At 45.7% G+C, this 22,077-nt stretch overlaps 1 protein-coding gene across 2 annotated transcripts in view; it reads right to left on the bottom strand.

The window, feature by feature from the left end:
• LOC121553962 (rhomboid-related protein 3) overlaps nucleotides 1-22,077 on the bottom strand; it is a 66,097-nt gene that overhangs the window by 42,566 nt on the left and 1,454 nt on the right. The window contains exon 3 of one of the 2 annotated variants that reach the window (XM_041867367.2): nucleotides 21,745-21,768. The exons of the other annotated variant lie outside the window; for it this stretch is intronic. Coding sequence (XP_041723301.2) covers nucleotides 21,745-21,768 — 24 coding nt within the window. The remainder of the gene's footprint in view (nucleotides 1-21,744; nucleotides 21,769-22,077) is intronic. 2 annotated transcript variants of the gene reach the window in all.

Genomic DNA, 22,077 nt, shown 5'->3' on the forward strand with positions numbered 1-22,077 from the left:
GTGTGTGTGTGTGTGTGCATGCAATTTTTTGTAAGACACCAACTTTCAAAGTTGCACAGTTCAAAGCTAAAAGCTCCAATCAAGCTCATTTGTGGGATAGAATCACATAGATTCACTTTTGGAATCTCCACATTCATTCTCATTCTGCTGGGTGTCTTGGTTTAACTATGCATTCGTCTCAGCTGGGACCAGCAAACGGAGATGGGCAGAACCAATATATCAGTCTAATAATTTGGTCCAATCAGTGTGAATGTATCAGCATCTCATGCAATCAGTGCCAATATCTCAGCATGTTATTCAATCATGCCAATCAGTGCTAACATTAGTCTTTTAATCAATCAGCGCCAATATGTTAGTACTTAGTCCAATCAGAAGACAGTATATTTGTCTTGCATCCAATCAGCGCCAATATATCAGTATTACTATCCAATCTGATGATTGAGTGGCAGAATGAGGCGAGTCTAGGAGAGGGATATCGTCTCCAGACCGTTAATTACCCAGACATCATCTCTCCCGTCGCCAAACGTCTCGGCGAAAAGGTCACCGTCTGGCTCAAATGGAGCCCTGTTCGCAATGCGTGTCACGACCGGGCTCGCAGACTTCCTATGCCACGGTGACTTGAGCGATGACTAATGCTTTGACAGGACTCTAATAGCCTTTCAAATGCCATGCCAATGTCTGATAAAGCAATCGCAAGTCCACACTCACTAAGAGACTGTGGTAATCCATAGAGGACAGGAGGGAAGGTGTGTGTGTGTGTGTGTGTGTGTGTGTGTGTGTGTGTGTGTGGAGGTTCACTCGTTAAAAGAAGGGAGGGAGAGTGAGAATAGAGGTAAAAATAGATGAGGTGATAAATGAATGTGTCTAGATGTGAGGCGCATTATCCTCCTGTGTACAACGCTGTATCCACCTTGGTGAGCTAGCTAATATAAGGCTGAGTCCACAGTTCCCTGATGACAGGTCAGAGAGTCTACGGTGGCACACGGACATCTACAATGACTAAAGTAAGAACTTTTTTGAGGTAAGAATATGCTTTTCCTTTAGGGAAGGGGAATGTTCTTTCATAAAGAGATTTAGAATATATGCAACTATTTTAGTCTACCAAGTATAAAGCAACGTGTGGAAACCACAGCAATGCTACTCAAGACTTTCTCATACTGCAGGTCGGAGGTTGAACAGACAGCATGAAAAACCCACCATCCAAACCTCCCATCCACCAACCCTTTCCAAGATACCCACCCCTTCCACTCCAAAACAACACCTCATGATTCCTACTAAGGGTGTTCCTGCGCTACACTCTTAGAAAAAAGGTGCTATCTAGAACCTGAATGGATTCTTTGGTTGTCCCCATAAGAGAACCCTTTGAATAACCCTTTTTGGTTCCAGGTAGAACTATTTTGGTTCCAGGTAGAACCCTTTTGGGTTCCATGTAAAACCCTTTCCACAGAGGGTTCTTCATGGAACACAAAAGGGTTCTACCTGGAACCAAAAAGGTTTCTACCTGTAAACAAAAAGCGTTCTCCTATGGGGACAGCCGCAGAACCCTTTTGGAACCCTTTTTTCTAAGAGTGTAGCCTACATATTTAACGAGTGGTTACTCTAAGGCTTCCCTGTCTCTCTTCCTGTACCCTTTCTCTTCTACATCAAAGGTAAGTGGATTTGGGTCCACTCTCCTTCTGCCATAATCATCTCTTCACACAATGAGCGGGAAAATAACAAGGTCAAGTGCCATTTTCTGTCTTTTACTGGGGTTCTGGGGTACAATGGAATAACTGTAAAGAGAAAAAAGGAAAGAGAAAAAGAGTGAGAACGAGAGAGAGAGAGAGAGAGAGAGAGAGAGAGAGAGAGAGAGAGTTCACAAACACAAACAGACCCCACAGAGCCCCAGGACAACAACAACAACACAATTAGACCCCACCAAATCATGAAAAAACAAAAAGAGAATTACTTGACACATTGGAAAGAATTAACAAAAAAACTGAGCAAACTAGAATCTTATTTGGCTCTAAACAGAGAGTACACAGTGGCAGAATACCTGACCACTGTGACTGACCCAAACTTAAGGAAAGCTTTGACTATGCACAGACTCAGTGAGCATAGCCTTGCTATTGAGAAAGGCCGCCGTAGGCAGACCTGGCTCTCAAGAGAAGAAAGGCTATGTGCACACTGCACACAAAATGAGGTGGAAACTGAGCTGCACTTCCTAACCTCCTGCCAAATGTATGACCATATTAGAGACACATATTTCCCTCAGATTACAGAGATCCACAAAGAATTTGAAACCAATTTGAAATAAACTCCCTTATCTACTGGGTGAAAAACCACAGTGTGCCATCACAGCTGCAAGATTTGTGACCTGTTGCCACAAGAAAAGGGCAACCAGTGAAGAACAAACACCATTGTAAATACAACCCATATTTATGTTTATTTATTTTCCCTTTTGTACTTTAACTATTTGCACATTGTTACAACACTGTATATATACATAATATGACATTTGAAATGTCTTTATTCTTTTGGAACTTCTGAGTGTAATGTTTACTGTTAATATTTATTGTTATTTCACTTTTGTTTACTATCTACTTCACTTGATTTGGCAATGTTAACATATGTTTCCCATGCCAATAAAGCCCTTAAATTGAGAATTGAATTGAGAGAGAGAGAGGGAGGGAGAGCGAGTGAGAGAGAGCGAGAGCGAGAGCAAGAGCGAGAGCGAGAGCGAGAGCGAGAGGGGGGGGTGGAGGGAGAGAGAGCGAGAGAGATAGAGAGAGGGGGAAGAGAGAAGGAGAGAGAGAGAGAGAGAGTCAAGATCGTCATGGAGAGACCAAGGCGCAGCGTTGAATGCGAACATTATATATTTATTTAATGATGATCACACGATCAAAACAACAAAAACGAAACGTGACGTCCCTGGTTACATAAACCAACCAACACGGAACAAGAAACCACAAACACAACGTGAAAGACAGACAGTTAAATATGGCTCCCAATCAGAGACAACCAGCTGACACTCGTTGCCTCTGATTGGGAGTCACTCAGACCAACATAGAAAATCAAACATAGAATTACACACCCTGGCTCAACATAACATTGTCCCCAGAGCCAGGGCGTGACAGTACCCCCCCCCCTAAAGGCGCGGACTCCGACCGCGCCAACTAAATCCCACAGGGGAGGGACCGGGTGGGCACTCCGCCTAGGCGGCGGATCCGGCTCCGGACATGACCCAGGCACGGGTTGTGCTGGACTGACGACGCGCACCCCTGGCTTGGTGCGTGGAGGAGGAACGGGCCTTACCAGGCTGACGACGCACACCGTAGGCTTGGTGCGTGGAGCAGGGACAGGCCGGACTGGGCTGACGAAGCACACCACTGACTTGGTGCGGGGAGCAGGAACGGGCCGAGCCGGGCTGACGGCGCACCACTGCCTTGGTGCAGGGAGCAGGACTGGGCCGGACCGGGCTGACGAGCGCACCCCTGACTTGGTGCGGGGAGCAGGAATGGGCCGGACCGGTCTGACGACGCGCACCACTGACTTGGTGCGGGGAGCAGGAATGGGCCGGACCGGGCTGACGACGCGCATCACTGACTTGGTGCGGGGAGCAGGAATGGGCCGGACCGGGCTGACGACGCGCACCACTGACTTGGTGCGGGGAGCAGGAACGGGCCGCGCCCGGGCTGACGCAAACGCACCACTGACTTGGTGGGAGTGGCAGGAACAGGCCGGACCGTACTGGGAACACACACCACTGTCCCTACTTGGGGATCAGGAACAGGCCGGACCGGACTGGCAACACACGCCAGTACCTCTCGCCGTGCCTCTACAACCTCCTTCCCCCTGGTGACCAGTGACTCCCGTAACCTGGCGGCCTCCTCTGCCAACCCGCTGGACCGCTCTATCGCGGCCTCCTGCTGCCCCGACGTCGTGAGCCCCCCCCTAAAAATTTTCTGGGGTTCTCTCCTCCCCGTGGGCCAGGCCTCCATCGTTCTCGCCCAACTCTCGCTCCTCTGTCTCCAACTCCCGCCATTCAGCTCCTCAATGGGCTTGACCCAGTCGAAGCTCCTCCTCAACTGGTCCCAAGTCCACCCTCTCTGCTCCTCACTAGGCTTGACCCAGTCGAGGTTGCCACGGAGATCTGCCAGCGATGGCTCCTGGACACGCTGCTTGGTCTGGTTTAGGTGGTTTCTTCTGTCAAGATCGTCATGGAGAGACCAAGGCGCAGCGTTGAATGCGAACATTATATATTTATTTAATGATGATCACACGATCAAAACAACAAAAACGAAACGTGACGTCCCTGGTTACATAAACCAACCAACACGGAACAAGAAACCACAAACACAACGTGAAAGACAGACAGTTAAATATGGCTCCCAATCAGAGACAACCAGCTGACACTCGTTGCCTCTGATTGGGAGTCACTCAGACCAACATAGAAAATCAAACATAGAATTACACACCCTGGCTCAACATAACATTGTCCCCAGAGCCAGGGCGTGACAGAGAGAGAGAGAGAGAGGGAGAGAGAGAGAGAGAGAGAGAGAGAGTAAATACAACCCATATTTATGTACTTTAACTATTTGCACATTATATGACATTTGAAATGTCTTTATTCTTTTATAACTTTTGTGAGTGTAATGTTTACTGTTAATTTTTGTATTGTTTATTTCACTTTTGTTTATTATCTATTTCACTTGCTTTGGCAATGTAAACATATGTTTCCCATACCAATAAAGACCTTAAATGGAATTGAAATTGAATTGAGAGAGGGGAGAGAGAGAGAGAGAGAGAGAGAGAGCGAGAGAGAGAGAGAGAGAGAGAGAGAGAGAGAGAGAGAGAGAGAGAGAGAGAGAGAGAGAGAGAGAGAGAGTAAATACAACCCATATTTATGTACTTTAACTATTTGCACATTATATGACATTTGAAATGTCTTTATTCTTTTATAACTTTTGTGAGTGTAATGTTTACTGTTAATTTTTGTATTGTTTATTTCACTTTTGTTTATTATCTATTTCACTTGCTTTGGCAATGTAAACATATGTTTCCCATACCAATAAAGACCTTAAAATGGAATTGAAATTGAATTGAGAGAGGGGAGAGAGAGAGAGAGAGAGAGAGAGAGAGAGAGAGAGAGAGAGAGAGAGAGAGAGAGAGAGAGAGAGAGAGAGAGAGAGAGAGAGAGAGAGAGAGAGAGAGAGAGAGAGAGAAAGGAAATGACCGTGTGCATGGGAGACAAGGAATTTCTGTCTTATGAATGTGCACATTGGTTAATTTAATGGACGAGGACTGTCTCTAGACCTGTCGTTGTGGGAAAAGTCAGGTCAAACTGTGTTAGGACAACCCAAAACTGATCAGTAGGCACCAAATGGAAGAAAACGGAGTAAAACATTTGTCATTTTTTTCAACGTTTTGTTACGATGTGCTTTAATGAACACGACCCAGGAGAAGGATACAGTGTCTGACAGTATAGTCCATCAATCTCCTTCCCCCTTCAGTGTTCTATCCATTCCTACCAGCCCCTGATCAAAGGAGGAGAGACAGACAGACTGTCCCCTTCTACAAACACACAGCTTCATTATCTTCTCTATTCCCTGGCTGGATGGGAAGTGAATAGATATAGATTAGCCTGGCCTGGTGATTGCTTTCTCTCTCCAGGTGAACTCATTCACTCTCCCTCCCTCTTTCATTTGAATCTCTCTAAAAGCACAAAAAAGCCTGATAGGATTCATAACTCTGCATACAGTCCAATTTACTGGCTGAAATTGTTTTTCAGACCATGCACCTGTGATCTTTCTCTTTCCTCTCAGAGCTGTACAAGGGTAGTACAGCATTTGTTAGCTTGGTCCCAGATCTGTTTGTGTTGTTTTGCAAAACTCCTATGCTTGTTGACGACAGCAGAAACAGATCTTGGACCAGGCTAGGGGTTTTTGGGCTATGCTGCTAGCGGAGGGGGTGAGTGAAGTGCCTGTCTGTCTGTGGTAATGGATGCTGGCTGGGTGTGTGTCGCCTCGCCCAGTTGGTCTTTTAGCAGTGGGCTGTCAGGCTCTCTGACTGAGTGTTTAGGGTCCCTCATTCATCAGATCACTCTCATCAGGCTCCAGGCTTGCCGCCACAAATTAGCACAGTCTGTCACACCCCGCCACCCGAAGTGTGTAACCTAGCAACACTTCCATGTTACATGGACATGTGATGATGTCACCCTGAGGGACAGGTCACAGCCAGGTACAAGTCACTCCCCATGGAGAGGGGTTGAGATGTCAGATAAGTGTCAGAGTCTCTGGTATTTCACCGCTCTCTGGCTATTAAGTAGCATAGCGGTTAAGAGCTATGGGCCAGTAACCGAACGGTTGCTGGTTCGAACCCCCGAACTGACTAGGTGAAAAGCCTGTCAATGTGCCCTTGAGCAAGGCACTTAACCCTAATTGCTCCTGAAAGTCGCTTTGATAAGAGCGTCTGCTAAATGACTAAAATGTCAAATGTAATACCATATCCCTGAAACACTCCCACATCTTGATTGGTCTTCCTCTAACCCTGAACCACACTCATATTACACCTATAGCTGAACAAGTCACACCCCCTGATCCAATCACATCTAAACTACATCATCATGTAGCTGGGTCGACAACCAAAACAGGCAGGGATTTAGCAGCATTAATATGCCTGATCAACAAGTAGCAAATGAATTCATCAGTTCAGTATGGGATCCATCCATCCACTATTTCCAATCAGCAGCACCAACCTGCACAGCTACAGACACCCAAGATCTATTACTGGGACTGAGACGACTTTTCGCCCACTCCTTGTCCTCCTCCTCCTCCTCCTCTCAATACCCCGGCGGCACCAATACTTAATTACCGTCTTATTGCACTGAGACATGTCCCTGGTTCAATTAAACAATACACACGCAGACACACACACACATCATAATGGCTGCAGGCCTAGTGTAAAATGGAGTACAGTACTATCATAAGGCTTAGACAGATGCTGCTCTGTGGGAACAATACAAAACAAAGAGGCTGGGGGCTGAGATGTAACGAACTCCTGCCTGGCTGTTAGCTAGGAGCTAGAGGCCGGTGTGTGTGTGTGTGTGTGTCTATACGCTGGGGTGCCACAGAAGGGGAACAGAGAGAGAGAAAGGGGGAATCAAAAGGAGGAGAGTGCTTGCTTTGCCCCAAGGGCTCCTGTGGTAACAGGGATTCACACAGCAGACAGCTGGGTGAGTAGTCCTCAGCAGGTTCCCTAGCATGTGGGCAAATAAACAGTTTGCCCCCCGTCGCCTGAGTCTAAAAGGAGTGTGTGGATTATGCGCACACATACACACGTGATAACTGATTCATACACACACACACACTCGTGGACGCACACACACACAGACACAGATCAGCCATAGATTCATTCAGCACAGTTGTGGGCACACACACACACACACACACACACATATACATCTTATTCATCACACACAAAAGCAAACACACATAAATGCCATGAGACACAAACTCAAACAAAAAAGTGAAGTCTTGGTGAAACACCCACACACACCTACAAAAGAAAAGTTGTAGAAGAAGAAAGAGAGGGTGATGGAGAGTCCATGTTGTTCAGCCACAGGGCATGGGCAGGTCAGTACACAGACAAAGACAGGAGGCCATAAAACCCTTCCGACAAATCTCTACATAACATTGGGGTGAGAAACCCTCATTACCAGCGGGCCAAGCCCTCTATAAAACAACCATTTACAGCAACCACCGTCAGAGGCCACTCTGAGGCCACTCTGAGGCCATTCTGAGGCCATTCCGAGAACGAGGGAACAAAAAGAGGGAGAAACACTCGTTTTCTGAGCTTTCTCTGTCTGTCTTTCTCTCTATTCAGTCCTTCTTTCTGGGGGTCGCCCTAAACTGACCCCTTTTTATTAGGGGGCGGCGGCTCCATTCACCATAGAGATTTATGGTCTTTAATAGAGGGGAAATGGACCCGGCCTGGGGCTGCCCTCAGGGGGGCCTGATTTAAATTCTACAAAAATGTAGGAGAGGATTTGGAATTGGGATTGGGGGAAGGGAGGTGGCGATCGGGGTGGGTGGGGTGAGATCCCCTGTCTGTGACATTTTCAAGGTTGCCATCTGGGCAGGGAGTGGGAGCCTTCAACTGTCAGCCAACATCTCAAGCAACACTGCCCCCCCTGGATAAAGCTGCAGTGGAGTGGGCTGTGGTGGAGAAAGGGAATACAACATCAACTGGGGGAAACAGATGCCGTCTATCACGGCCCTGGTGGTGGTGACTCACAGGCTGCTTGTCCACCTGGGTCCTTTTCTCCACCCATAACAATAAGCCAGTCAGTCAGTCAGTCTCCTGATCTGTGGCGGCTGGTTGTGAGCCCTGCTGCGGTGTGGATCACCCTCTATTTCATAATTCTATTACCATAATCCCGAAAGGTCAGGGAGCACAGAGCACTTTCTCCTTCTCTCTCCCCCCAGAACGCCTCTCCTTTAAAGGCAGAAGGGAGTGAAACTTTGGCCCAAAGGTTGAAAGAAACTTCCAGAAAGGCAACTTAAGGGGAGAAGAGCTGGGGAGTATGCTAATGGTTCTAACATGGGGCTCAGCAGAGTTATGACCCATAGACAACCACCAGAAGGGCTGAAGGTCTCCACAGCAGGCCAGTCAGAGGTCACTGTGGGCTATAGCAGCATGAGGTTCAACCCCTTAGCCAAGCCTCTCATATTGAGACCCAGGAATTTCATAAAAGTCCAAGATAAATTATGATATTCGTGACTGGTTTCATTTTCTCACAGATACATTGGGAAGAAGCTCAGGATAAAATGAGAAGATGAGTGCCACAACCCTGAAATGAAAGACGGCCTTGAGCCCAAACGCTTTCATTCCAGGATATATCTGTTGGGCTTTTCCCACGAAAACACTTTTCTATTTTGGAAAGGCAAGACCACAAAGTCCAAGCAACACGTAAGGCATCCCTCCATCTGTAGCGTTGGTGTGAAAGATCCTCTTGGCAGACACATTCTCCTCAAATCTTCATATTCAAACTATCATAGAATCGAAGACCACAACATTTTATATCAGACCTCATATTCAAACTCATATTGACACTTTCAAGGCAACTCCTTGACAGCAACCTTGATGAGACATTACAGTTCCTACTTTGTGACTACGTCCCAAATTGCACACTTATTCCTTTAAAGTGTCGTATTTTTGACATTGGTCCATTGGCCTCCAGTCAAAAAAAGTGTACTATGTACGGAATTCGGTGCCTCTGTGGTAAAGCCAGTAAACCAGGAAGGAATCCACAGTTCCCAGGCTCTCAGATGCTTCTAATTACACGCTTATCAGGAAGACAGCCTTGACAAGTGGTATTCTGTACTGCCCTACCAAGCAAAAGAGCAGTAACTGCACATTTGGTTAAAACATTTGTTAATTACATTTTTGATTCATTAGATACAGTGCCTTCGGAAAGTATTCAGACCGATTGACTTTTTCCACATTTATAGCCTTATTCTAAAATTGATTAAATTAACTTTTTTCCTCAGCAATCTACACACAATACCCCATAATGAGAACGCGAAAACAGATTTTTAGAACTTTTTGCAAATGTATTACAAATATAGAACAGAAATACCTTATTTACATAAGTATTAAGCCCCTTTGCTATGAGACTCTAAATTGAGCTCAGGTGCATCCTGTTTCCATTGATAATCCTTGAGATGTTTCTACAACTTGATTGGAGTCCACCTGTGCTAAATAAAATTGATTGGACATGATTTGGAAAGGCACACACCTGTCTATATAAGGTCCCGCAGTTGACAGTGCATGTCAGAGCAAAACCAAGCCATGAGGTTGAAGGAATTGTCCGTAGAGCTCAGAGACAGGATTGTGCCGAGGCACAGATCTGGGGAAAGGTACCAAAATATTTCGGCAGTATTGAACGTCCCAAGAAGCCGCCATTAATCTTAAATGGAAGATGCTTGAAACCACCAAGACTATTCCTATAGCTGACCGTCTGGCCAAACTGAGCAATTGGGGGAGAAGGGCCTTGGTCAGGGAGGTGACCAAGAACCTGATGGTCACTCTGACAGAGCTCTAGAGTTCCTCTGTGGAGATGGGAGAACCTTCCAGAAGGACAACCATCTCTGCAGCACTCCACCAATCAGGTCTTTATGGTAGAGTGGCCAGACGGAGGCCACTCCTCAGTAAAAGGCACATGACAGCACGCTTGGAGTTTGCCAAAAGGCACCTAAAGACTCTCAGACCAGAGCACTCAGGACCTCAGACTGGGGCGAAGGTTCACCTACCAACAGGACAACAACACTAAGCACACAGCCAAGACAATGCAGGAGTGGCTTCGGGACAAGTCTCTGAATGTCCTTGAGTGGCCCAGCCAGAGCCCGGACTTGAACCCGATCGAACATCTCTGGAGAGACCTGAAAATAGCTGTGCAGCAACGCTCCCCATCCAACCTGACAGAGCTTGAGAGGATCTGCAGAGAATGGGAGAAACTCCCCAAATACAGGTGTGCCAAGGTTGTAGCGTCATACCCAAGAAGACTCAAGGCTGTAATCGCTGTCAAAGGTGCTTCAACAAAGTACTGAGTAAAGGGTCTGAATACTTATGTAAATGTGATATCAGTTTTTTATTTTTAATAAATTAGCAAAAATTATGTTTTTGATTTGTCATTATAGGGTATTGTGTGTAGATTGATGAGGGGAAAAAAAACAATTTAAACAATTTTAGAATGAGGCTGTAACTTAACAAAATGTGGAAAAAGTCAAGGGGTCTGAATACTTTCTGAAGGCACTGTACATGCTTTATCATGTGGACAAATATCCTGCCTCCATTGTGTTGTGTTATGGAGAAAATGGGAGGTCATGTTTGTAGTAACTACAAAAAGCTACAGTAAAACCAAGGAAAAAAGCAGTAACTGCCATCACTCACGTCAGTTACTGCCTTTTACCTTGGTTTCCCCAAGCTTTGGGCTGCAGTGTCTATGGTTTACCTTAGTATTATTGATTGTTCTTTGCTGATACAAGTATCAAACTATATGAAACTGACAGCCACATACAAATACATTAATGAACACAAGTTTGTGTAAAAAATGTTTGTCATGGAAACGTATTCCAGTGGGTGTACCAAGAAGGCAGTAACTGCTGTGTCAGAGGTCAGGGTCAATATGAATAAAACATTACCTCATAGTAAGACAACAGATAACCACATTTCCAGTGATCTGCCTACAACTCATTTGGCTGAACAATAAAAAAACTTTCAAGACATTTTTTTCAGGTACATTCACTGAGCAGTTACTGCCCTTTTGCTTGGTAGGGCAGTGTAGAGCTTCCGCACGCAATGGTTCATGACCTTAGTACCATTAGAGACACCCTTCAGTCAAGATATGAGAGCACAAATCATGAGGCCCTGTGACAGACGAGCGTTCTGTCCAGGGGGTGCAGTTGTACATCAAGCTGCCTCACGCTACAGAACGCTTCAACACCCTCACACTGGAGCTGTGAATACTAAGCAATTCCTGTTGGCGTCCAGTTCACATCAGTGACATGATGTGTAGAGAGAGAGAGGGAGAGAGAGAGAGAGAGAGAGAGAGAGAGAGAGAGAGAGAGAGAGAGAGAGAGAGAGAGAGAGAGAGAGAGAGAGAGAGAGAGAGAGAGAGAGAGAGAGAGAGAGAGAGAGAGAGAGAGAGAAAGAGAGACACAGAGAGAGAGAGAGAGGAGAGGAGAGGAGAGGGAGAGGGAGAGGGAGAGAGGAGAGGAGAGGAGAGGAGAGGAGAGGAGAGGAGAGGAGAGGAGAGGGAGAGAGAGAGAGAGAGAGAGAGAGAGAGAGAGAGAGAGAGAGAGAGAGAGAGAGAGAGAGAGAGAGAGAGAGAGAGAGAGAGAGAGAGAGAGAGAGAGAGAGAGAGATGTAAGAGGAGACAGCCCGGCGGTCCAAGTGAAAGCTAAGCACTGTCAGTCGATCACCTTGGGCATGTGCTGAGCCGACGAGGTGACCATGACGATAACAAAACAAGAGGGGGGACCAAGAGGGCTTCCCCAAATAACAGAACTGAGACCTCCACAATGATCCAAGACTTTGCAGAGAATTCGAAAGAGAGAAAAATAAATTCTGTTACCAGTTGCCACTTCGCTTTTTCAACCAAGGTGAATGAACTGCATATCAAGCAGAGGTAAAAAGATATTCAGCCGGCAACTCTTGGTAGGACAATGGAAGTTCAGTTAGAGGAGAGAAATTTGCATGAGTAAGTATAGAATACGTTATTCTATTCTAAAAACGACGGTGTGCTATTACCATGAACTTCTCATGGTATATCTTTAGCTTCCCAGCAGATTAAACCGCTTCCCAAATTGCACCCTATTCCCTATGTAGGGAATAGGGTGCCATTTGGGACGTAGTCACCCTCTCTAGTGCCACGTGATAATTGTTTCTTCACTCCCATATGAAGAGTGTTGAGATGGCTAGGGGACTGAAAAACTGCATTATTGGTTGCAGTGAGAGAACAGGTCTCATAGGCTACAATGTGTAAGCCAAAGCAGGAAATAGTGCTACTGAGGTAGAATACGGAAGTTAACAGACCAAGTATGAGTCTCAGACTAGGAGTGCTGAAAAAGGGTCAGTTTAGCCTTTTAGAGTGGGTTTGTGAGTGGGAGGACAAGGTTTGTGAGTGGAAGGAAAAGTTGCTGCAGGAAACGCAATTATCTTTGAATTGCCTCTCGCTTTATTTAATCTAAACCGCAAGCTGTCCTCACTTCAACACTAGTGTACTGTCTAGGGAGACGATATACTGTACACAGCTAGACGGTGAGGTGTTTTAAAACGGACCGCTTCATGGCCTGGTGAACACAAGGGATGTATTCAGTTACACTGGTTTGTGGTTTAAATTAAATGCATACACACACAGTCACATACGCCACACACACACACACACGCTGGTTTAGTGTTTAAATGCATAATGCTGCATCGTCAATGTTACGCATTAACCAGTCAGAGAGAGAAACATCTGCAGAGGTTTTGTCTGCAGCCTCTGTTTGTCCATGTAGTCAATGTACCATCTGTCTCAATAAAGACTCAATTGTTCTACCGAGGGAGAAGATAGAGGAGTTTGATATTGGAAGTTGTTGAGTTGTACATGCGGCATAGCCACTAATAGGCAGTGCTTGAGCGAGGATGGGAGATAGAAATCTGTTCACAAACACACACACACAAACACACACACACAAACACACACAAACACACACACACACAAACACACACACACACACAAACACACACAAACACACACACACACACACACAAACACACACACACAAACACACACACAAATCTGTTCACCACATTGATGGGTAAACACACCGTTTATTGTTGCAGTGTCTACAGTCCACCTGCAGGGCTTCAGTGTTGAACCAGAGACAGACCCCACTGTGTGTGTGTGTGTGTGTGTATGTGTGTGTGTGTGTGTGTGTGTGTGGGTGTGTGTGCGTGAGTGAGTGAGTGTGCTCTGATTCACTAGACCAGTGATAACCAAGGCATTCCTAGTCAATCACCAAACATTTCTGTAAAGAAACAACAACGATTAAGCCTTGCCAAAGACAGTACAGTATGAAGATAGGCTAAAACTGCTTCTCCAATAGAAATCCCCGATCACACTTGTAGGCGATGTCATGGCGACGTTGGCTAGCTAAGCTCATGCGCAGAAACACGTCGTTGGGTCTAACGGTCGTCTCGCGCTGAACTGCACATCTGCAGGCCTTCAAATCAAAGGCACTCCTTCGATATAAAGTTGTTTTTGACTAAAATAAAAACGTGTCAGTTTGTCACTTTCACAAAGTTGGAGAAATAACATGTTTAAAATACTTAAGACATTGGCTTGAATCTAGGTTGTGCAAAAATTAACAACTAAGGAAGAATTTTTCACTTCTCTCATTGACTTCTCAAACCCCAAACCCCGGCCAGGTCTGCTTAGTCTGCTTCCCGAGTGTTCCCGGAAGTCTCGCGATGTTGCGTCTCTGGGTTTAGAAACTCTGTGGCCTTTCGTTCCTAGTTGGCAGTAGGTGCACTTGTTTCAGCAGCCTTATCACCGAGATGGCAAAGTGTTCCCATTTTGAACCAGTTCATGTGTTTGAAGGTAGAACTCCGCCTACCCAGCAGGTCCAGAGCAAATCACGTGCACTTATAGACCTACCGCTGGCAAATCAGATAGCTCAGATCACCGTGTCTGCAGTTTCCTCGAGCCATAAACTAAAAAGAAGCCTCAAGCACACAGAAAAGTTGATACTGTGAAATTTCAACTAGAGAGACTCAACGAATACAGCAAAGAGCTGCTGTTTTTATGAGTAAGTTCATGTTAAAGTTGTTATTCAGCACTGGCAACACTTTGTTCAACACTTTTATAAGCCATAAAATACACGTTTCCCTACTTCCACTAGCGCTACAACCAGCACTGCAGCTGCAATGAATGAGTAGGAAAGTGTATCAATAGGCTTGCGTTGTTATTATTAGCGGCTTGTGTCTTTTTTAATATCATGGAATATTTCACTTTCTCTGTTCATAGGAGTAACAACATGAATTGGTGGATGAGGCCGAAATAATGCAGTATGACTTGAGTTTCGCCATCAACGGAAGACTGTGTCCCCGGAGGGAGGGAGAGCAAAGGGACGGTGAGTCGGCTGCGTCCTCCCTCCACTCAGACTGACCATCAGATGCAGGTCATAAGTTATTATGCTCACTCATCTGTACCTCACAAGTAAAACATCAAATGATATATTACCAGTGTGATCATATACCTCAAATGTTGTAATATAATTTCAAAATGGTCTGAGAAGAACAATGTTGGCAGGGCAATTCAAGCATAGCCAACATGTAGTGATAATGTATTGGGCCTATAGCCTATTACAAACCTCATTGCTACAGAACTGTTTTTAATAGGTTAATGTTGCACAGGCTTACGTTTTTTAAGTTGTGTTTAAAATAAAATCTGAGCGGCAGATCTCGGCTTGCATTTTGACTCGGAAAGTGATCTTGACTCAGAAAAGGTTGATGACCACTGCACTAGACCTTTTGTCTAACCTAAACCCCAGTAGAACCATATAACCATAACCCGAATACACACACTCTCACAAACACACACTTTCACAAGACACACACACAAACCCAATGTGTAAAACGTAGGAACTCCAACAAACACATTCACAAAGACCACGGAATGACTTTGGCACAAAAGGCATGAAACCCACACATACTGCTGGCCCCCAGGTGTTTAGATTATAGTGGTGGGTCCCTGCCAGGATAGGACTCTCCCAGTATAGTATCCCTGTAACCACAACCTGTGGGAAGGTATCACAGTTTCAGCCATAAGGAATGAATGGACCTTAGTGTCTTTGATCCCAATAGATCTGAGAGACAAGCTGAAATAGGAGGATACAAGCCGTTTAGTTTGGGGAATCTTGATCGGTATGTCAAGGGTTTCTGTGGAAACAGGGGAGTTCATAAAGATATTGCAGACATTGCAGGGCAGGTTCTACTACTGTACTCAACTTATGTGCGACACTGGGAGCTATGAGTGACATGTAACGTGCTCCCACAGTCAGAGAGAAATTAAGAAGATTCACTTTCACTGAGCGTAGAAAGTTAATGATACACTGAGTATAATAACTTATGTTAATAAAAACTCAGAGGATATCACCCTATCAGACCCCTTCAGTAATCTACTGAAGTGTGTGTAAACGTACTCAAGCAGTGGTGAACTTATGAGAGCCTGTAAGTGGATGATGGGTACTCTCTCCTCAGCAGTGTTATCCACTTCACTGTAGAAACTGAAGCCAAATCGGCCAAAAAACTAAACGAAGAGAGAGAGAGAGAGAGCGAGAAGAGAGAGAGAGAGAGAGAGAGAGAGAGAGAGAGAGAGAGAGAGAGAGAGAGAGAGAGAGAGAGAGAGAGAGAGAGAGAGAAGAGGGATAGAGAGAAGAGAGAGAGAGAGAGAGATGAGAGAGAGAGGGGGGGGGGAGAGAGAAATGACACAGGGTCTCTGCACTGGCAGCTGGCGTGTCCCAACATCCACACACAGATTCAAACACTCTCCCCGGAGTACCCCTCACTGGCATCGATTCCACCCCGCTGACCCCCTCTAACAGATTAACATATCGAAGAAAACATAGGGACATACTGTATGTACACACAGTCACACACACATGCACAAATAAATACACATTAAACAAACATGTGCTGTACACACACACACACACACACACACACACACACACAAACAGAGGGGACCACCCTGTACCATGTGGGTAGAGCACAGAGCATTGAACCATCAAAAGATACAGTTTCATTTGGTGCTGCCATCTTCTATCTCTCCATGTGTACACACTGCAGTCTGCAGCCAATTATGACTGAAGCAGCAGCACATCTTTCTTTCTATCGACAGATTGACAGGCAGGGGAGGGGCTATTTATAGCGCAACATAAGAAGAGCTGTTCACACCTCACTGACTGGAACGCCCTTTCATTAAGGAAATAAGGAAATGTATTTCAAGCATTTAGAGACTAGTAAGAGAGCTGGAAACAGATTGGGTCTCTCAATAAAAACCATAGATATAGACTATAGCCTATGTATAGAGCTATACATATAGACTATACAGTGAGGGAAAAAAAGTATTTGATCCCCTGCTGATTTTGTACGTTTGCCCACTGACAAAGAAATGATCAGTATATAATTTTAATTGTAGGTTTATTTGAACAGTGAGAGACAGAATAACAACAAAAAAATCCAGAAAAACGCATGTCAAAAATGTTATAAATTGATTTGCATTTTAATGAGGGAACTAAGTATTTGACCCCTCTGCAAAACATGACTTAGTACTTGGTGGCAAAACCCTTGTTGGCAATCACAGAGGTCAGACGTTTCTTGTAGTTGGCCACCAGGTTTGCACACATCTCAGAAGGGATTTTGTTCCACTCCTCTTTGCAGATCTTCTCCAAGTCATTAAGGTATCGAGGCTGACGTTTGGCAACTCGAACCTACAGCTCCCTCCACAGACTTTCAATGGGATTAAGGTCTGGAGACTGGCTAGGCCACTCCAGGACCTTAATGTGTTTCTTCTTGAGCCACTCCTTTGTTGCCTTGGCCGTGTGTTTTGGGTCATTGTCATGCTGGAATACCCATCCACGACCCATTTTTCAATGCCCTGGCTGAGGGAAGGAGGTTCTCACCCAAGATTTGATGGTACATGGCCCTGTCCATCGTCCCTTTGATGCGGTGAAGTTGTCCTGTCCCCTTAGCAGAAAAAACCCCCCAAAGCATAATGTTTCCACCTCCATGTTTGACGGTGGGGATGGTGTTCTTGGGGTCATAGGCAGCATTCCTCCACGGCGAGTTGAGTTGATGCCAAAGAGCTCGATTTTGGTCTCATCTGACCACAACACTTTCACCCAGTTCTCCTCTGAATCATTCAGATGTTCATTGGCAAACTTCAGACGGCCCTGTATATGTGCTTTCTTGAGCAGGGGGACCTTGTGGGCGCTGCAGGATTTCAGTCCTTCACGGCGTAGTGTGTTACCAATTGTTTTCTTGGTGACTATGGTCCCAGCTGCCTTGAGATCATTGACAAGATCCTCCCGTGTAGTTCTGGGCTGATTCCTCACCGTTCTCATGATCATTGCAACTCCACGAGGTGAGATCTTTCATGGAGCCCCAGGCCGAGGGAGATTGACAGTCTTTTGTGTTTCTTCCATTTGCGAATAATCGCACCAACTGTTGTCACCTTCTCACCAAGCTGCTTGGCGATGGTCTTGTAGCCCATTCCAGCCTTGTGTAGGTCTACAATCTTGTCCCTGACATCCTTGGAGAGCTCTTTGGTCTTGGCCATGGTGGAGAGTTTGGAATCTGATTGATTGATTGCTTCTGTGGACAGGTGTCTTTTATTCAGGTAACAAACTGAGATTAGGAGCACTCCTTTTAAGAGTATAAAAGACACCTGGGAGCCAGAAATCTTTCTGATTGAGAGGGGGTCAAATACTTATTTCCCTCATTAAAATGCAAAATCAATGTATAACTTTTTTCCCTCACTGTACATATAGACTGATCTATCAATATGATGAAAACCTCAATACTGAGAGAACAGTGGTTTGGGAGGGGCAGAGAGGAGGTATGGTAAACCAGCATCAACACATACAGACGCAAGTTTGGGGAGCTAACAGGAAATAAACACCTAAATGCTGAGACAATTGGGATGAGAGAGGACGTATGGCAACCCTACAATCAAACCAGGGACACCATTTTGGCTCAAACCCAATTAGTACCAGTTACCTGGACTGTTGACAATCAACCCTCTGAGTCATGACAATGGAGAGGAGAGGGACAACAGGGTTGAGAGGCTGGCAGCTGTACCATGTGGGGACCGAGTGAGTAGCTATAAACAAAAGATGCCCGAAATGATGGCTGCCTGCCTTCCTATTCTGTCAATGGCAGCCACGCTCCACTTCACATGCTCACTGACACATACAACAGCATGAGATAAAGAGCCCAGATTGAGAGGCACACACACACACACACACGTACACACACACTGAGAACAGGTGGGTCCCTACTCCAATCAAAGAGCATTTGACTGGTTCATGTCCCCAGTTCACTGTAGTGTGTAATGTGATAGAATCCTGGTTAAAATAACTGGATGTGTGTACACCAGTGGGGGCTGCTGAGGGGAGGACGGCTCATAATAATGGCTGGAATGGAGCAAATGGAATGGCATCAAACACATGGAAACCGTGTGTGTTAATGTATTTGATACCATTCCACTAATTCCGCTCCAGCCATTACCACGAGCCCGTCCTCCCCAAGTAAGGTGCCACCAACCTCCTGTGGTGCACACTGTGTGCCCATGTGAAGAAGTCTTAATCCTCATAATTCCCGCTGTTCTGGATGCGTGCCTGTTGGCGTCTTAACAGGTCAGAGGCAGGCAGAGCAGGATTGTGTGTGTACAGTACAGTGGTACATGTCAACACAAAGGGTGTAGTGTTGGGACGACTGGCCATTGTGGGGACACACAGGGAAGGCAGAATGGGTAATAATGGGACTGGGGCCTGCAGAACAAGTGTTATTGCACAGCACTCCTTCAATGGTTCAGTCACAGTCTGTACCATAGAAATATAATCTGTAGATAGGGCTGGGAACCGTTCTATAGATTATATTTATATGGTATGTACTCTGTGACTCAAATAAGATGGTGTTAAGAGCTTTTGTTTAAGTCATTCAAAGGTCAGCCAGGGAGTTGTAACATTAGCAAGCAGGGTAGCCTCCATATGTTCCTTCACCCATAGGTTCCAAACCATTTGCATTAGTATACAGACTTAATATTCCATGTTCGGTGCTGACTTCACCGGAGCCCTTCCATGGAAAGGTAAGAGGGAGTGACTAATGGGGACATTCCCATCCCAGATAATGACTCGGTTGTACACAGAAACGTGTCAGCGCAACAAGCAACAAACACAATAAGATCCTTCTCCCTCTCCACCAACCACTAAGGAAACAGGATGAGGTAACACAACACATTTCCACTATAACATTTGTAATGCACACTGCACCGCCTTACACAGTCATAAAAACAAAAACAAATATCCCTTGGGTCATCTTTCAAGGGAAAAAACAAACTTGTTTGTTCCATTTTTCCTGATCCATCCTATTTATAACAACAAGCCCTTAATACATGTATACTTAGGCCTACATCTTTCCAATCCTGGGAAACAAGCAGAAAATCTGTGAGGGCACAGACTGTTGTGTGTCTTGAGTGGTTTCACCATCATCACTAATCAGGCTAGTACAGAGTTGGACTGTGGCCTTGCTGGAGTGCAGCTGGTAGCCTACTCCACTGATGGGCTGTCTGGTTCATTGAGAGTGTGTGTGTGTGTATGCGCGCATGCGTGTGTGTGTGTGTGTAGTAGTCCCCATTCCCTAGTATGTTTAGAGATCTTAGATGGGTAACACAAATCAGAGCTATCGTAGGTTTATTATCTTATTTCCTGGTTGAGGAGAAAGCACTTTCACTGCAACAAAGCCCTCTCGGGGGACAGTGTGGGAACTGAACAGAGCACACAGCACTTTGATTAAAACACCAGCCTGGGAGATATTGAGGTCAGTGTCCCAAAAGATACCCTATTCCCTTTATAGTGCACTACTTTTGACTAGGGCCTATAGGGTTCTGGTCAAAAATAGTACATTACATAGGGAATAGGGTGCTATTTGGGACATATCCTAGATAGTTGGTTTGGCACATTGGCCAGCTAAACAATCTGGGTGATGTGGATGGACAATTTGTGCTCTCAAGATGTCAAAGCAGAGAATTATGGTAAACTTTATCCCTGTATCATATTATCTGTGTCCCAAATGGTATCCTATTCCCTAAATAGTGCACAACTTTTGAACAGGGCTCTGGTCAAGAGTAGTCTACTATATAGGAAATAGGGTGCTATTTGGGGTGCAAACATTGCCATTTATGAACTAAACATCCAACGAGCAAGGCCTATTCCTCAGTTTCTGAACGTCCAACTATTCCTGTTTTTCAGTCACCCAATGGTTGCCAGTGTTGTTAAAAATCCCCATTTCTGCTCCACCATCTACCCCATAATTTATCTTCCTTAGTGTCCACTGTGAGGAGCTGAGTGACCCTAAAGGTCAACATTTCCAATGTATGACAAATGGAACGGGTCATTTAAGAGGTGGAGGGAGGAGGGGAGGAGGGAATAAAAGAGTGAAAGGGCATTTGTAGCTGCCAGACTGGACAGCAACCCCTTCTATAGGCTCTATTTGGTTCGCCCCCCACCTCCATCCCATCTAGTCTGAAGTCCACTTCAGAAATTCAAAGTGATGCCGCGCCGCATAAAGGCAGCGGATTGAGAGGCCCGCTTAATGCCTGTCCACAATGACTACCCAACCTCACACACACATATACACACACCAAAGACCCCCTACCCCCTTTTCCCGTAATCCCATGAGTCCCCGGCCAGTCCCCCCAGAGCCTGAAAGAGCGAGCCTGACACGAGCCTCTGACTTCCCCCCAGTCCCCCTGTCCCCCTCCCCTACCCCCCTATACTTCCTTTGTCCCCCCATGAGGGACCAGGAGTGAGTGTAGGACCCGCCAGCCGGGCTGGGGCAGGTGTTGAGGCAGCTCCAGTGGGATGGAGTGGTGGGAGAGAGGGTGTGCGAGTCGGGGGAGGGTCTGGTTCTCCGTCTGTCAGGCCAACCTGATGGCCTGGGCCTTACACACACATCCCTTGTTTGTCACAGTGGCCGCTGACATGACAGCCCACAGGGCCACAGGCGGAGCAACAGCAACTGTAACCAGGATTATGTATCGCTCTAATTGCATTTCGGAGGGTCGATGTCAGGAGGACTGGTGGAGGGACACCCATCACAACCTGCTTGCATCTTCTATCTGGTTCTCCACCTTCCATTCCTTGGGCATCAAGGGCTCCACTCACCGCCACCGCAGGAATGACGGGAGTTAGACTTCATAATAATGGCAAGGATAGTTTACTTGCTATTCCATGAGTATTGGCCGAAGATGAAGCTCAGCTCATAAGTCACAGTTTTCGTACTACATACGGTAGTAATGAAGCACATGTTAACTTGTAACAAGTTACAAAGTTAGGACAGCAAACAGTTCCTTACATAAAAAGACAGGTAAGTTGACACTCGTCATGAGTGCGCATGCAACAGAGACAGAGACTGTAACACAAGGCCTGTACATACCTTGTCGAACAGAGATTTCCATTGCTGAGAGGGAAAGAGGAAAGGAGCGGGAAAGAGAAAGGTGTAAAGAAAATATTTCAGAGAGAAAGGAGCCATTTAAAAGATAGACACACCTGTCATTAAGGAGTGATGTCAGCAGGTAGCCTACAAGGGCTTTCATTCATTCAATGAATCAATCTAATTTAACTATTGAGGACATCATCAATTATGTATGGTAGTAGCCATGCTATGCCTGCTTTGGTAGCTGTAATGAACACATATAGTCAATGGATTGTTGACTGTGATGATATAATGACTATGGTCTACATACAGTATGAGTCTATGAAGCTGTCT

Source organism: Coregonus clupeaformis, chromosome 20, assembly GCF_020615455.1.
Source record: "Coregonus clupeaformis isolate EN_2021a chromosome 20, ASM2061545v1, whole genome shotgun sequence".
Classification (NCBI taxonomy): domain Eukaryota; kingdom Metazoa; phylum Chordata; class Actinopteri; order Salmoniformes; family Salmonidae; genus Coregonus; species Coregonus clupeaformis.